We start from the raw sequence: 15,352 nt of genomic DNA, 5'->3' as shown, positions 1-15,352 counted from the left end.
TTGTACTGACGCAGTACAATGAGAGTAGTAATAGTGATGGCACAAGGGACACTGAGGTTCACCTGTGGTGTTGATGTCGTTGGTGTTTGGGTAGGGCTGGCAGGTGAGTGACAGTGTGGGGGTATGCATTGTATCTCATAGGTGAACAATGTCATGACTCAGAGTATAATGGCTTTAGAGAACGACTGCGATGTGGTTATGAAACAGTGCATACTGCGGTTCACTTTTGAGTACCTGTTGACAGTGCTGATGGTTGATCGTGTGATCGTGGATGATCCATTTACGAAACAGGGTATAGTGCCTATATGTAAGTCCGGCTGTGTGGTTATGGTCAGTAGATGCTAGGGTTCACGTGGGGATTCCTGTTCATGGTTTGATGGTGTTAGGAAGTGTGATGGGTGGGTGCAGATTTTGACTGTGTTGGGGTGTATCTGTGGCTAGTAGGCATCTGATGTAAGTGGGTAGATAATGTGGATCAAGGATGTGACTTAGAATATAACGCTGGTACCTAAGGATCACTACATGGTAATGGCATAGTGCATGCTCATGTTTACTATGGGATACTTTTTTATCCAGTTTCTTTTGCGGAAGCAGGAAATGATTGGAAACAGATGAAAGGTGGGAAGGCGGCAGGAGTAGATGAAGTGATATCAGATATGATTGGGCAGCTGGAGTCCAAGGAATACCATGGTTACATCGGTTGCTGGAGGTGATATGGAAAGAGAACGAAGTGCCAGATAATTGAAAAAAGGGAATTATAATACAATTAAGAAAGAAAGCAAAACGAAATGCACTGAATACCAAGGAACCACACTGCTATCACATTGCCTCAAGATAACGGAAAATAGCATATAAAAGATACTGAGGAAAATCTTAGATCTTCAATTTTCGGAAGAACAGTGTGGATTCAGAAGTAACAGGGCAAATGCAGTCTTCATTTTTCCAGTCGTCAGTTATGGAAAAAGGAAAGAACCTGATAGTAGTGTTTCTGGATTTGGAAAAAGCGTAAGTGCGACAGAATACCAAAGGGTAAAATATGAGAGTGCTGGAGAAAAAATAATGTTCCTGACTCATTAAATAAAAAAGTCAGATACTCTTGAAGGTTGTGAAAGCAATGTACAAGTAGGAAATGGAAGGTAAAAAAGGTTCCTTAGGTAGATAGGTGTTCAGCAAAGGAGTTCGCTTTCCCCATTACTCGTCATTAAATTTGTAGACACAATCACGAAGGAAATCAAGGAATTAGAAAATGAAGATCTCAGTGCTTCTGCTTACTGCTGATGGCATGGCCACTTGAGGAGGGGCAGAAACGGAGGTTCTGAGGAGACAGGATTACTGGTATAAAATTTTAAAGAATTCAAGCTGACTGTCAGTAAGAGTAAGACAGTGGCAATGAAGATTAGTAGGACACCCATACCTTGTAACATCATACCAGAAGGGGAGCAGGACGAATGTGTAAAAAGGTTCAGTTGTATGGGTAGTGTTGTATCAAGTGATGGAAGTGCCAAACCAGAACTTTTAAACAGAGTAGCAAAAGTGCGAAAGCTAATCTGGGACTTGGGAGTTTCTCTAAGAGGTGAACAGACCAGTATGAAACCAATCTCTTCTCAGTCATGGGCCGGCCGGGATGGCCGAGCGGTTCTAGCCGCTACAGTCTGGAACCGCGCGACCGCTACAGTCACAGGTTCGAATCCTGCCTCGGGCATAGATGTGTGTGATGTCCTTAGGTTAGTTAGTTTTAAGTAGTCCTAAGTTCTAGGGGACTGACGACATTTAAAGTTACGTCCCATAGTGCTCAGAGCCATTTGAACCACTGAACCCAGTCATGACATATAGTCTGGAGAGCTGTGTAATAAATAAGAGAGAAGGGAGCCAGATACAAGCATGTGAAATGAAATTCCTTAAATCAGGTCTGCATAGTCGGAACGAATATGTGAGAAGAGACCTGCAGGTGATTTTGATGATGGACGAAAGAATGAGTGATTCGAGATCGAAGTGGCTGGGTCATGTGGAGCGAATGCACCAGATCCGAACTCCATGTCAGAACTTGGATACGGAGGTACCAGAAGTAGACTGATTGGGTGGCCAAGGAAGGGATGGTGAGACGAGGTTAATGAGGATTTCAAGAGGAGTAACGTGGGATGCTGTGGAGGGAGAAAAGCATACCAGGACAGAAACCAATGGAGGAATATCGTTCACAAAGTTCCTACCCAGATCTCTGGTAGGGAAATGCTGCTGCTGCTGCTGCTGATGATGATGATGAAGATACTTCTTCATGATCTGATGGGGCGCAAGTAGGGATGATAGATGTATGACACCGGTGTAGAGTAGATGTGGTGCATCATCGGTGAACCATGCCATGACAGAGTATAATATTGGTAAACATTTTTGGTTCAAAATGGTTCAAATGGCTCTGAGCACTATGGGACATAAAATCTGTGGTCATCAGTCCCCTAGAACTTAGAACTACTTAAACCTAACTAACCTAAGGACATCACACACATCCATGCCCGAGGCAGGATTCGAACCTGCGACCGTAGCAGTCACGCGGTTCCGGACTGAGCGCCTTAACCGCGAGACCACAAACATTTTTGGAACAGAGTGATCAATAGATTATTGTATTTAAACTAAAGTTCAGTTTTGATCACAATACTTATGTCTCAATAACATAGGTGACCGGTTTCGGTTATATTTATATAACCATCTTCAGACCTGTGAATTAATTTTAGAAAATACTAGAAACCACTCTTAAAATAACATGAAAATTGTCTAATGACGCCGGCCGGAGTGGCCGAGCGGTTCTAGGCGCTACAGTCTGGAACCGCACGACCTCTAAGGTCGCAGGTTCGAATCCTGCCTCGGGCATGGATGTGTGTGATGTCCTTAGGTTAGTTAGGTTTAAGTAGTTCTAAGTTCTCGGGGACTGATGACCTCAGAAGTTAAGTCCCATAGTGCTCAGAGTCATTTTTTTGTCTAATGACGACAAATTTTAACAAGATAAAATAAAACTTATTATACCCATGGCTTCCTTGGAGGATGGTAGGCGGAGCTCTCCTCAACTACTACGAAGTCGACTGATGGTTATGAGTGCTGACCACGAGCTTAAATATGCAGAGGCTCCGCCTACTTCTTCTTACACTATTTCACAACTGCCAATCAGCGTTCATAATATGACACTATCGTCAAAGGATAAAAATCAGCATGATTATTGAATGTTATGTGATGGCCGGATACAGATTTTGTTCGTGAGGGACCCGACGTGTGTTCTTTGTACCTTACTGCAAATTTTCCACCTGCTTGGTCGATATACAGGGTGTTACAAAAAAGTACGACCAAACTTTCACGAAACATTCCTCACACACAAATAAAGAAAAGATGTTATGTGGACATGTGTCCGGAAACGCTTAATTTCCATGTTAGAACTCATTTTAGTTTCGGCCACCTACGCTCAATGGAGCACGTTAGCATGATTTCATACGGGATACTCTACCTGTGCTGATAGAACATGTGCTTTTACAAGTACGACACAACATGTGGTTCATGCGCGATGGAGCTCCTGCACATTTCAGTCGAAGTGTTCGTACGGTTCTCAACAACAGATTCGGTGACCGATGGATTGGTAGAGGCGGACCAATTCCATGGCGTCCACGCTCTCCTGACCTCAACCCTCCTGACTTTCATTTATGGGGGCATTTGAAAACTGTTGTCTAGGCAACCGCGGTACGAAATGTAGAGACTCTTCGCGCTCGTATTGTGGACGGCTGTGATACAATACGTCATTCTCCAGGGCTGCATCAGCGGATGAGGGATTCCATGCGACGGAGGGTGGATGCATGTATCCTCGCTAACGGAGGACATTTTGAACATTTCCTGTAAGATAGTGTTTGAAGTCACGCTGGTACATTCTGTTGCTGTGTGTTTCCACTCCATGATTAGTGTGATTTGAAGAGAAGTAATAAAATGAGCTCGAACATGGAAAGTAAGCGTTTCCCGACACATGTCCATATAACATATTTTCTTTCTTTGTGTGTGAGGATTGTTTCCTGAAAGTTTGGCCGTACCTTTTTGTAACACCATGTCTATTTTCTCACAGTGTCAGGTCCAATGTAGAGACTTGTTAAAATTTGTCGTCATTAGACATTTTTCATGTTATTTTCAGATTGGTTTCTAGTATTTTCTAAAATTAATTCACAGGTCTGAAGATGGTTATATAAATATAACCGAAACCGGTCACCTATGTTATTGAGACATAAGTGTTGTGATCAACACTGAACTATAGTTAAAATATAACAGGGTATAATGCTTGTTCACAAGGACTGTGATGTGCTTAGGATACAGTGGATGCTGTGTTTCTCCCGTTCGTAGTTTAGATAGTGTTTGTGTGCAGGCAGAACTGGTAGGTGTGTGACATAAGGGGGGGGGGGGGGTGAGGGGTATACGGTACCCATCACGGATGGACCTTGTGGTCATTCGAAGTGTAAAGCTGGAAGCTAAGGAATGCGTCGTTGTGATGAGGCAGTGCTGCTGAGGCTCACCTGGGGGTACCTGTTCATGGTGTTGATGGTGTTGGGGTGTGGGTAGGGCTGGTAGCCGCGCGACGCCGTGGGGTAGATGTTGCGCATCATGGCGCCGTTGCAGGCCGGCAGCACCGACGGCGCCAACGCCTTCTGCAGCTGCTTCTCCTGCTTGCGGTACTTGGCGCGCCGGTTCTGGAACCACACCTGCCGACACACGACAACAGCACGTCCGCTCAGCAGGGGAGCCACACTCAGCAACATATGCAGTCCTAACACTTAAAGTAATAGTCAGTTTTAATCTGCCAGGAAGTTTCATATCAGCGCACACTCCACTGCAGAGTGAAAATCTCATTCTAGGTCTTTTAAATATTGATAATCTTCTAAAAAAACTTTTGGGCACCCGTTTTAGCCGTTAGTAGTTCTTTATTAACTGATCGTACGCAACTGGTTTCGTGGTGACTTAATCGAATCTTTAACAGTATGTCTATAACTAATTTAACTCTGGTTCTTTAAAAATACACGCTTTTCCAACGTTTGGGTGGCGTTCTAATGGCCAGTATCGCCTAAATTGGATGGATACATCAAAAAATTTCATAGGGTAGCAGGCACAGGCAACATATAAGACCACTGCGAGCCATGGGTATGGGCCAATGACGAAAAGTCAACAACTATATGAACGTGTGGTGTCTGCTCTTTCCGACATGACACCAGGCACACCATGCATATTCCGCAGCTGTGATATAATATATATGTGGACTGAAAACAGAGGAGGCAGGTTCAAATGCCTCTGAGCACTATGGGACTTAACTTCTTAGGTCATCAGTCCCCTAGAACTTAGAACTACTTAAACCTAACTAACCTAGAGACATCACATACATCCATGCCCGAGGAAGGATTCGAACCTGCGATGTAGCAAACGCGTGGCTCCGGACTGAGCGCCTAGAACCACGAGACCACCGCGGCCGGCAGAGGAGGCGTGTGTGTGTGTGTGGGGGGGGGGGAGGTGTACTGGAAGACACCATCAGATTATTTGACTTGTCGCTCTAACGAAGTAGGCTAGTGTCAGCAATATGTCTCGTGGTCTTATCGTGGCGTGCTTATCTTCTCCCATTAGGTCAGACAATAGGAATGCCACTTGCACGCTTAGAGTAGCAGATTGACAGTGACCAACTTTAAACAGAACTTGATTAATTTTCACACACATTTATTAAAACAATAACAAGCATAAAAATTATTGAACTTGGTTCTGGATACTATTTACAATTGACAATCTGAAGTTCCTTTGATATTGGTACGTTTATCTTGTTCTAACGTCCGCAGCCCGTGGTCGTGCGGTAGCGTTCTCGCTTCCCCCGGCCAGGTTCCCGGGTTCGATTCCCAGTGGGGTCAGGGATTTTCTCTGCCACGGGCATGGATGTGTGTGCTCTCCTTAGGTTAGTTAGGTTTAAGTAGTTCTAAGTTCTAGGGGACTGACGACCATAGATGTTAAATCCCATAGTGCTCAGAGCTATTTTTTTTTATTCTAACATATATCTCTGATACATGACAAAGTGTCTATACATTTATCTTCGTGGCTATGTACCGGACTATGGTAATCTTTTTAGGCGCAGACTGAAACCTGACTATAGACTGGTACAGCAAATGTAGAATTAGTACAGACTGGTACAGACTAACGCAGACTGGTGCAGACAAATGCAGACTGACTAATCGGAGGTCTGTACACTCGTTATAATACCTCGCGCATTCACGTATCACTGCGCCAGTGTGATCCGCGACGAGAAAAGGTTCTATGTTAGCAGCAATCTCATTGGCTGCGTTACATATTAATACGCGGATCGGCAGAAGCAGAATTTGGTCCGTCTTTATGGCAGCACCATCCTGTAGAGCGGAGACGGACGAGCGCTGCGCCTGCGCTGTTGTGCTTAGCGGGGCGCGCTCTAGTGGGAAAGTTGTGTACGCGCTGACTATGCGGAACTATGTACACAACATGGGGACGGAAAGGAAAGGGATTACTGATGTCAGCTGCACTGGGACATTACGCCGAACTAGCAGTGGCGAGTGAGAATGTGGAACGGACTGGGATTCGAACCCAGTATCTCCTGCTTACTAGGCAGATGCACTGAAAGCTGGCTAAAGCCGGATATAAGCTCAGCCAAAATTTTTGCGAAGAGCCTAACGGTGTTCCGAAAGCATAGGCTAAATACGGTTTGCGGTGGCGTGTTTGTTGCAGTCATAAGTAGTTTAACTTGTCGCGAAAATGAAATAGATGAGTCCTGTGAGTTACTGTGGGCAGAGGTCATTGTTGGCAACAGGAATAAGATAATAATTGGATCCTTTTACCGACCTCCCAGTTCAGATGATACAGTTGCTGAAAGGTTCAAAGAAAACTTGAGTTTGATTTCAAACACGGACCCTGCTCATATGATAATAGTTGGTGGTGACTTTAATTTACCCTCGATATGTTGGCGAAATTACATGTTTAATTCCGGAGGTACGCATAAAATATCATTCGAAATTGTGCTAAACGCATTCTCTGAAAATTATTTCGAGCAGTTAGTTCATGAGCCCACACGAATACTAAATGGTTGTGAAAACACACTTGACCTCTTAGCAAGAAATAATCCTGAGTTAATAACGAGCATCAAAACCGATATAGGGATTAGTGAACACAGGGTTGTCGCATCGAGACTGAATATTGTAATCCCCAAATCCTAGAAAAATAAGCGAAAAATATACCTATTCAAAAAAGCAGACAAAAATCCGCTTGACGCCTTCCTGAGAGAAAATCTCCACTCATTCCAAATTAATAGTATAAGTGAAGACCAGATGTGGCTTAAATTCAAAGAAATAGTATCGGCAGCAATTGAGAGATTTATACGAAATAAATTAACAAACGACCGAGCTGATTCTCCTTGATGCACAAAACGGGTTAGAACACTGTTGCAGAAACAACGAATTAAACATGCCAAATATAAACAGACACAAAATCCCCATGATTGGCGATCCTTTTCAGAAGCTCGAAATTTAGCGCGGAGTTCAATGCGAGACGCCTATAACAGTTTCCACAACGAAACTTTGTCTCGAAACCTGCCAGAAAATCCAAAGAGTTTCTGGTCGTATGTGAAAGTATGTTAGCGGCAAGAAACAGTCAATGCCTTCTCCACGCGATAGCAAGGGAGATACTATAGAAAACAGTGCTGCCAAAGCAGAGTTACTAAGCATAGCCTTCCGAAATGCCTTCACAAAAGAAGACGAAGCAAATAGTCCAGAATTCAAAACGAGAACAGTTGCCACCATGAGTAACGTAGAAGTAAATACCCTCGGAGTGGAGATGCAACTCAAATCACTTAATAAAAGGAGACTGTATACCAATTAGGTTCCTTTCCGAATATGCTGATGCATTAGCTCCATAATTAACAATGATTTAGAACCGTTCGCTCGACGAAAGATCCGTACCAAAAGACTGGAAAGTTGGACTGGTCACACCAATATTCAAGAAAGGTAGTAGGAGTAATCCACTAAATTACAGGCCCATATCGTTAACGTCGATATGCAGCAGCATTTAGGAACATATATTGTGTTCGAACATTATGAATTACTTCGAAGAAAACGGTCTATCAACACACAGTCAACACGGGTTTAGAAAGTATCGTTCCTGTTAAACACAACTAGCTCTTTATTCACATGATGTGATGAGTGCTATTGACAAGGGATTTCAGATCGATTCCGTATTCCTGGATTTCCGGAAGGCCTTTGAAGCTGTACCGCAAAAGCGTTACAGTGATTGGATTTCCTGTCAGAGAGGTCACAGTTCGTAGTAACTGACGGAAAGTCATCTAGTAAAACAGAAGTGATTTCTGGCGTTCCCCAAGGTAGTGTTATAGGCCCTTTGCTGTTCCTTATCTATATAAACGATTTGGGAGACAATCTGAGCAGCCGTCTTAGGTTGTTTGCAGATGACGCTGTCGTTTATCGACTAAGTCATCAGGAGATAAAAAAACTGCAAAGCGATTTAGAAAAAATATTTGAATGGTGTGAAAAGTGACAGTTGATCCTAAATAACAAAAAGTTTGAGGTCATCCACATGAGTGCTAAAAGGAACTCGTTAAACTTCGGTTAAACAATAAAATCAAATGGCTCAGAGCACTGTGGGACTTAACATCTATGGTCATCAGTCCCCTAGAACTTAGAACTACTTAAACCTAACGAACCTAAGGACATCAAACAACACCCAGTCATCACGAGGCAGAGAAAATCCCTGACCCCGCCGGGAAACGAACCAGGAAACCCGGGCGCGGGAAGCGAGAACGCTACCGCACGACCACGAGCTGCGAACGGTTACACGATAAATCAGTCTAATCTAAAAGCAGTAAATGCAACTAAATACCTAGGTATTACAATTACGAACAACATAAATTGAAAAGAACATATGGAAAATGTGGTGGGGAAGGCTAACCAAAGACTGTGTTTTATTGGCAGGACACTTAGAAAATGTAACAGACCTTCCATGGAGACTGCCTACACTATGCTTGTCCCCCCTCTTTTAGAATACTGCTGCGCGGTGTGGGATCCTTACCAGATCGGAATGACGGAGTACATAGAAAAAGTTCAAAGAAAGGCAGCACGTTTTGTATTATCATGAAATATGGGAGAGAGTTTCACAGAAATGATACAGGATTTGGTCTGGAAATCATTAAAAGAAAGGCGTTCTTCGTTGCGACGGAATCTTTTCACGAAATTCCAATCACCAACTTTCTCCTCCGAATGCGAAAATATTTTGTTGACACCGACCTACACAGGGAGGAACGATCACCACGATAAAATTCCCGCTCTGATGAATGAGTGTGTATTCAATACAAACTCATTCATCAGAGCGGGAGTGTTTGAGCAGTACACTAAATCACCTTGTTGAAAAAACTTCGAAAATTGCTGCTCTATCTTTCTACACATCCAAACCCTTAAGCTCAGCCTGAGTAAACAAATTCATCATCGTCTGGTGCATCTAAATCAGATTGTACATCAGAAAATACTTCTGATGGAATAAAATTTAAATCATCTGGTGGCTCAGAAACCGGAAGATCTACACGATGCCCTAGTGGGACGGAAGGTTGGGGTAGCTTATTACCGTCTTGCTTTTCGAATTATGACCAGTAATACCAACACTGCAAAAGTAGCAATCGTCGGAATGATTTCTTGGCTCCCTCCATATCATAGGAACAGCAAATTTAAAGGCTTTATTCTCCTTTTTGGATCATTTTCCCAGATCTTCAACACACACATAACATACCTTATGCAGCGCCCAATATTTATCTTGATCACCAAGTTTAGATCCGAAGTATGATATATAAACCTTTTCCACAAAGTCTGTAATGTTTCTTTGGTGTTTTTTAATCACAAATTCACCACAAATATAACAAAAACTGTCAGCAGAATTATTACAACCACGATTAGACACTGTGCTTAGCACACGCACAGGAAACGAGAAAGTGAGGTTAGGTTAACAGTAAACAAAACACCATCTGTTAACACAAAAATAGAATGGACCATTTTTTGGCAGCAAATGTTTTTCAGCAGTGCTGCCAACGTCATCTACATTCATTACACCTCCCTTTTAAATTATTTTAACTATATAAAAGCTGTTAAATTCTTTAAAAAATCACTTAATTTAATAAATTGAACTGTAAAATGTGAAGAAGTGTTCGGTGATACAGTTTTTTAAGTATCGTATTTGCATTTCCCACCGTAAAAAAACATAAGAATAAGGTGTTTTCAGTAAAAAAGTTTTTCCATCGTTGGCCTGTGTTATTAGACAGTAAATGAAGTAAATACCAATGTGAGGTTGTCTAGTAGAGTATCCTCATGCACCAATAAAGACATTTGCGCTTACATCGCTAACAGCATGTATATGTGTAACTGTGTACGAGAGAGAGAGAGAGAGAGAGAGATGATAGGGCTGATCGAACAGATAGAAGCAGATGGAATGGCGAATAACGGCGAAGGAAGAGACATTTTGAGCGATTAGTTTGGAGCAGTGGCTCACAGCAGTGTCCCCCTCCCCTTTCCTCCCCCCTCCCCCCCAGCTGTTAATTATTCCGGGCGCGTACCCCTCGCGGAGAGCGGACTGTCTGGGCTGATGTAAAATTCAGACCGGCGTTTTCTCGCCCAGAAACGGCGACGGGCGCAGAGAGCCGAGCACGGCCCGGGGTGGAGGTAAATGTCTACCTCCTCCCCTCCCTTACCTCTAGCACCCCCCCTCCCCTTTCCCCGCCCCCACTTTACAGCTGCCGGCAGTCGTTTTCTGCATTTCAACGGCCAACGCGTACGCCGTGCCCCGTACGTGGCCTCGAGCAGAGGGATCCAGACCGAGGCCTAACTGCAACAGCTCCGTAGCGCAAAAATAAGGCGTATTCCACTACTGATCGATTATGCTTTTGGCGAAATATCGCTGCAAAGTGACGACCGGAAATTAGGGTTCAAAGAATACAGGAAAAGTATATATGCCTCAAGATACCTGTTCAAAAAATGATCAGTGGATGTGAATTCCTTAGGGATCAGACTGCTGGGGTCTTCGGCCCATAGACTTACACACTGCTCAAACTAACTTGTGCTAAGAACAACACACACAGCCATGCCCGAGGGAGGACTTGAACCTCCGGTGGGAGGTGCTGCGCAATCTGTGACGTGGTTGCACCAGCGTTTAAGAAGGGTAGTAGGAGTAATCCATCGAGCTACAGACCTATATCATTGACGTCGGTTTACAGTAGGGTTTTGGAGCATATACTGTATTCAAACATTATGAATCACCTCGAAGGGAACGATCTATTGATACGAAATCAGCACAGTTTCAGAAAACATCGTTCTTGTGCAACGCAGCTAGCTCTTTATTTGCACGAAGTAATGGCCGCTATCGACAGGGGATCGCAAGTTGATTCCGTATTTCTAGATTTTCGGAAAGCTTTTGACACCGTTCCTTACAAGCAACTTCTAATCAAGCTGCGGGCCTCAGTTGTGCGACTGGATTCGTGATTTCCTGTCAGGAAGGTCGCAGTTCGTAGTAATAGACGGCAAATGATCGAGTAAAACTGAAGTGATATCAGGTGTTCCCCAGGAAAGCGTCCTGGGACCTCTGCTGTTCGTGATCTATATAAATGATCTGGGTGACAATCTGAGCAGTTCTCGTAGGTTGTTCGCAGACGATGCTGTGATTTGCCCTCTAGTAAGGTCATCCGAAGACGATTATCAGTTGTAAAGCGATTTAGAAAAGATTGCTGTATGGTGTGGCATGTGTCAGTTGACGCTAAATAACGAAAAGTGTGAGGTGTCCACACGAGTTCCAGAAGAAATCCGTTGGAATTCTCTTACTCGATAAATAGTACAATTCTCAAGGCTGTCAATTCAACTAAGTACCTGGGTGTTAAAATTACGAACAACTTCAGTTGGAAAGACCACATAGATAATATTGTGGGGAAGGCGAGCCAAAGGTTGCGTTTGATTGGAAGGACACTTGGAAGATGCAACAAGTCTACTAAAGAGACAGCTTACAATACACTCGTTCGTCCTCTGTTAGAATATTGCTGCGCGGTGTGTGATCCTTACCAGATGGGATTGACGGAGGACATCGAAAGGGCAACTCGTTTTGTATTGTCACGTAATAGGGGAGAGAGTGTGGCAGATATGATACTGGAGTTGGAGGGAAGTCATTAAAGCAAAGACGTTTTTCGTCGCGGAGAGATCTATTTACGAAATTTCAGTCACCAGCTTTCTCTTCCGAATGCGTAAATATTTTGTTGAGCCCAACCTACATAGGTAGGAATGATCATCAAAACAAAATAAGAGAAATCAGAGCTCGAACAGAAAGGTTTAGGTGTTGGTTTCTCCCGCGCGCTGTTCGTGAGTGGCATGGTAGAGAGATAGTATGATTGAGTTTCGATGAACCGTCTGCCAAGCAATTAAATGCAGAGTAGTCATGTAGATGTAGATGGCGTCTCAAACCGCGCGGTGCAAGGTATCTGCTTCAGGGTTCTCACTACCCCCTGCAGAGGAATATTTAATTTCCAGCAGGCTGGTAGAAAGAGCTGGTAGCATTAATGACGAAGTCGAATTAAGAAAAGAGCTACACAAATGGACAAAAATTTGGAAGCAGCAAAAACACATTGTCATGCCTAATACACTGCAGGTAAACCGTTGACACTTAGAAAGGCTTCCAAACGTCGCGTAGTGGAACAATACAGATGATGAAGATGATGATGATGTTCGGTTTGTGGGGAGCTCAAATTCGCCGTTATCAGCGCCCGTACGAATTGACAACCTTTGCTCAGTCCAATCTCGCCACTTTTATGAATGATGATGAAATGATGAGGACAACACAAACACCCAGTCATCTCGAGGCAGGTGAAAATCCCTGACCCCGCCGGGAATCGTACTCGGGACCCCGTGCTCGGGAAGCGAGATAAATATAGGTCCAGTATGGTTTTCAAGGGATTCTCATACCATTCATTCTGCAAAATAATGGCAAGTTTGGGTAGCGATGAGGGACGAGGGCAGCTCTCCAAAGCAGACCTCAAAGGCTCAATAATACTCAGAGGGATTTTCTCTGCCTCGTGATGGCTGGGTGTTGTGTGATGTCCTTAGGTTAGTGAGGTTTAAGTAGTTCTAATTTCTAGGGGACTGATGACCATCGATGTTAAGTCCCATAGTGCTCAGAGCCATTTGAACCATTTAATACTCAGATGTGGTGACTGTGGCATCCAGGGGAGACGCGACAATTCACTCCTCGCGCTGACAGAATCAGCCCTGGACAATGTTCGCTGTGTGAACATTGGCTCTGTCGTTCGGAACGCAGCACCTCGATTGGGGAGCAACCATTGCACCATGGGATGGACCTGATCAACCAAAATGGTCCTTGGTAGTAATACATTGCACAGTAACCATTGCGCCCGTGGAATACCACGATATGGCTGCAAAAGTCATCACCGAACCCCCATCTTTTTTTCAGTCTTCTGACGTAAACTCGGCCAGAAGTTGAAAACAGGGAGCAACAAGACTCATCCAGCCACACGACTCCATTGCTCCACGCTCCATAGTTCAGGTTCTATGGCTCCGGCACTACGTTTCCTGATATCCATACTTGCAACATTGATGAGTGATTTTGGAAATACAGCTCGCCCTGTACATTCACGTTGACTGCGCTCTCTTAGTGTTGCTCTGGTGCTGACAGGGTTCCCGAGTGCGACGTTCAGTTCTGCAGTGACCTCGCAGCTGTCGTCCTCTTACTTTCCGTCCCAATCCTCTTCAATTGCTGTCTATCGCGATCACTCAACAAAAGCTGTCGTATGCGTTGTCACTTACCGGATGATGTCTTTCCGCTTTCGCCGTATGTTGTCTTAATCTTCGATACGGTGCCCCGTAAAATACCAAAAACTTCGGCAACCTTAACGAAATTTTCACTCTGCAGCGGAGTGTGCGCTGATATGAAACTTCCTGACAGATTAAAACTGTGTGCGCACCTCAAACTCAGGACATTTGCCTTCGCCTCTGGCCCTTATGCAGGCAGTTAGTTATTCTTGTTGGCATTGATTTATAGAGTTTCTCGATGTCGTGATGGATATGGCGCCAAATTCTGCTCAATTAACGTGTTATATCGTCAAAATCCCGATCTGTTGGAGGGCCCTACCCCCAAAACTCCAAAAGTTCTCAGTTAGGGAGAGATGTGGCGACTTTGCTGGTCAAGGTAGGGTTTAGGATGCACGAAGACGAGCAGTAGAAACTCCCTGCGTGTTTGGGCGGTCATTATCTTGGTTCAAATGGTTCTGAGCACTATGGGACGTAATTTTTGAGGTCATCCGTCCCCTAGAAGTTAGAATTACTTAAATCTAACCTGCCTGAGGACATCACAATCATCCATGCCAGAGGCAGGATTCGAACCTCCGACCGTAGCGGTATCACGGTTCCAGAACGTGTCGCCTAGAACCGCTCGGCCAACCCGGTCGGCGGCATTATCTTGCTGGACTGTAAGTCCACGTTGACTTACCATGAAGTTTAACAGAACGGCTTGTAGGGTATCGTCGACATACTACTGTACTGTAAGGCGCCGCGGTTGACAACAAACGGGTCCTGCTACGAGAAGAAATTGTACCCCAGACCACTACTGTTTGTCGGAAAGTATAGTGGGTGACAGGTTTGTATGGCACCGCTGTCTGGGGCGTCTCCAGACACGTTTTCGCGAGGCTCAGTTAGAAGCGGGACTCATTACTCAATGGGATTTGAGGCCGAATGTGACCGACACCACTGCAAACGCCCTAGTTGGTGGACAGAGGTCAGTGGTAGTTGGCACAAAGGGTGCCGTGAGGACAGTTTCCTTTCTGCGAGCTGCCTACTTATGGTTCCTGTGGTCACTGAAACACCAATTGCACGTCGGATCAATGACAGAGATGGACCTGGGGCTCTGAGTGTCTCTCCGACGATAACTCGGTCCTTACGTTCTGTCATCTGTCTAGCTGGACCACTTCCTTTGACGAGTTCGTTGAATAGTTGCATCGCTGCTCTTCAAATGTCGAGCGATTCGCCGATTATTCAAACCGGCTTTTTTGAGCTCAAACACACGTCCTCTCCCCAATACTGACATCTGGTTATATTCTTCACGTCCCTGTCTGCGAGGCATAGTTACTGTCCAGCTGAATACAAGGAATGAAATCCGCGAAAGCTTTATGTCCTGGTATCGACAAGTCTACTGTTGACTATCCTTCCCAGAAGTGCAGTGAAATCGCACTGCAGCGTCACATATTCATCCACGGGCCGACAAAGCTTCTGGTTTTTCATTTTCTGTCGATACCTGTTTG

At 44.4% G+C, this 15,352-nt stretch overlaps 1 protein-coding gene across 1 annotated transcript in view; it reads right to left on the bottom strand.

Annotated features, from left to right (window-relative positions):
* LOC126291431 (homeobox protein unc-42) overlaps nucleotides 1-15,352 on the bottom strand; it is a 374,346-nt gene that overhangs the window by 41,523 nt on the left and 317,471 nt on the right. The window contains exon 5 of the mRNA XM_049984946.1: nucleotides 4,533-4,718. Coding sequence (XP_049840903.1) covers nucleotides 4,533-4,718 — 186 coding nt within the window. The remainder of the gene's footprint in view (nucleotides 1-4,532; nucleotides 4,719-15,352) is intronic.

The sequence above is a fragment of the Schistocerca gregaria genome, chromosome 9 (genome assembly GCF_023897955.1).
Source record: "Schistocerca gregaria isolate iqSchGreg1 chromosome 9, iqSchGreg1.2, whole genome shotgun sequence".
In the NCBI taxonomy this organism is placed as follows: domain Eukaryota; kingdom Metazoa; phylum Arthropoda; class Insecta; order Orthoptera; family Acrididae; genus Schistocerca; species Schistocerca gregaria.
This window is presented reverse-complemented; position numbering and strand designations above follow the sequence as displayed.